The sequence below is a fragment of the Vitis vinifera genome, chromosome 14 (genome assembly GCF_030704535.1).
Source record: "Vitis vinifera cultivar Pinot Noir 40024 chromosome 14, ASM3070453v1".
In the NCBI taxonomy this organism is placed as follows: domain Eukaryota; kingdom Viridiplantae; phylum Streptophyta; class Magnoliopsida; order Vitales; family Vitaceae; genus Vitis; species Vitis vinifera.
The window spans coordinates 13,322,974-13,325,386 of record NC_081818.1 but is presented as its reverse complement, the minus strand read 5'-3'; the positions used below and the strand labels follow the sequence as shown (position 1 = coordinate 13,325,386).

The following is a 2,413-nucleotide window of genomic DNA, read 5'->3' as shown; positions in this document are numbered from 1 at the left end:
AGATGATCAAAATCTGATCGAAGAATATGAATTAAGAATTTTCTAGTGAAAAAACTAAAATCCAATTTTGTCACAATTTTAATTTTCTCTATACTTCAATTTCTATGAATGAAACGCACATTTTTAATGTGTAAAATTTGGGCAATAATTTTTCTTGTAATTTTATTAAGTTTTAATCATAAAAATTCTGAAATATAAAGTTTGAGAGTAAATATTTAGATTTATTTTTATTGCAGAATTCAACTTTTAACACAAATTTGCATAATAAGTGATCGGATAGCATAGTAGAAGAATGAAATATCTTGTCTTATTTTCTGTTGTGAAATGCCTTGGGAAAATTCAAATTCTAGTAACACAAGTTTGATAATGACAATTTTCAGATACCAAAGAGGTAAAAGGTGCATGGCCTTTTGAGTTGTAAGTTTGTAACTTGCAAGAAGTTAGACGGCAGGAGGCCCACCGAGTAGAGAGAAAAAAAGAAAAAAAAAATAAAGGAGAGTTAGCGGATTAAGTAAGTTTGATTAGAAAATATAACCACTGAATTAAAAATACGCGGTTTGCTTTTTTGGACTTTTGCTGTGCTCCTTCCAACTATAAATACAAACTCCAAACGCAAACAGAAAATCCCACACTGACATCACATACGGGCATCCAGCTGCAGCTATGGCTCCCTCCACCCCTCTCCTTCTCTTCTTCCTCTTCGCCTCTCTCGTTTCCCTCTCATATCCAAAGCCCTCAAACCATTCTCTCTCCTTCTCTCTTACTTCTATCCCTCTCTCTTCTCATTCTAAAAACTCCCTTTTCTCCTCTTCTCTCGCCTCGCAGTTCAAGCAAAACCCAAATACCAAAACCACGTCCTATAACTACAGATCTTCTTTCAAGTATTCTATGGCTTTGATCGTTTCTCTGCCTATTGGGACTCCGCCCCAGACCCAACAGATGGTGTTGGACACCGGCAGCCAATTGTCTTGGATCCAGTGCAAAGTTCCTCCCAAGACTCCTCCCACCGCTTTTGACCCTTTGCTCTCTTCTTCCTTCTCTGTTCTGCCCTGCAACCACTCTCTCTGTAAACCACGAGTTCCCGATTATACCCTCCCCACCTCCTGCGACCAGAATCGCCTCTGCCATTACTCTTACTTCTACGCTGACGGCACCTACGCCGAGGGCAATCTCGTCAGAGAAAAATTCACATTCTCCAGCTCCCAAACTACTCCTCCTTTGATCCTCGGCTGCGCCACGGACTCCAGCGACACCCAGGGCATTTTGGGAATGAACCTTGGCCGGTTGTCCTTCTCCTCTCTCGCTAAGATCTCCAAATTCTCCTATTGTGTCCCACCTCGCCGGAGCCAATCCGGGTCATCTCCGACCGGGTCCTTTTACCTGGGTCCGAACCCGAGTTCAGCCGGGTTTAAGTACGTGAATCTCATGACTTACCGTCAGAGTCAACGCATGCCCAATCTCGACCCTCTGGCCTACACTCTTCCAATGCTAGGGATCCGAATCAATGGGAAAAAGCTCAATATTTCCACGTCAGCGTTCCGAGCAGATCCGAGTGGAGCAGGTCAGACCTTGATCGATTCGGGTACGTGGTTCACCTTCTTGGTGGACGAAGCCTACAGTAAAGTGAAGGAGGAGATTGTGAAGCTAGCAGGGCCAAAATTGAAGAAGGGGTACGTGTACGGTGGATCCTTGGACATGTGTTTTGATGGGGACGCGATGGTGATCGGACGGATGATAGGCAACATGGCGTTTGAGTTTGAGAATGGGGTGGAAATTGTGGTGGAAAGAGAGAAGATGTTAGCCGACGTGGGGGGTGGAGTTCAGTGCCTGGGGATCGGACGGTCAGATTTGCTGGGAGTTGCGAGCAATATAATCGGGAACTTTCATCAGCAAGATCTATGGGTAGAGTTTGATCTGGTGGGTCGCAGAGTGGGGTTTGGTAGGACCGATTGTAGCAGATCAGTATAAAAATATCAGTACACTGAGTGGTGGATTTGTATACTATACTCTATATGTATGTATGTATGATATGAGTGATGTAAATACGAGGATGAAGAAATCGCGTATGGGTGGGTCGATTGATTATTTATTTGTTATTTTTAGTAGCTAATGAAATTAAAATAAAACTTGGGTTGAATATGTAGTTAAATGACTGATTCTATTGGTTGGATTTTGGGTTGTGATGGACTTATAATTATTGCAACACGACAAATTTAGTGGCTCATGAAAGAATATATGTATATGCGCCCAAAACTTAGGACTTACAAAAGCAAAACATGTGATAATCATAAAATATGAAATTGGTATAATTTTCTTTTGTCATCGAAGATTCAGAAAACTTATAGACGAGTAGACTATGATAAATAAAACAAAATGAAATAATTAATCAAAGATTTGCCAAGGCAAAGGAGGA

The 2,413-nt window shown here is 41.6% G+C and overlaps 1 protein-coding gene across 1 annotated transcript; it reads left to right on the top strand.

Annotated features, from left to right (window-relative positions):
• Positions 1 to 625: 625 nt before the first annotated feature.
• On the top strand, positions 626 to 2,149 carry LOC100263537 (aspartic proteinase PCS1). The gene has a single exon (XM_002263584.5). It carries the CDS (start codon positions 664 to 666, stop codon positions 1,966 to 1,968), a length of 1,305 nt encoding a protein of 434 aa, XP_002263620.2. The 5' UTR covers positions 626 to 663; the 3' UTR covers positions 1,969 to 2,149.
• Positions 2,150 to 2,413: the final 264 nt, after the last annotated feature.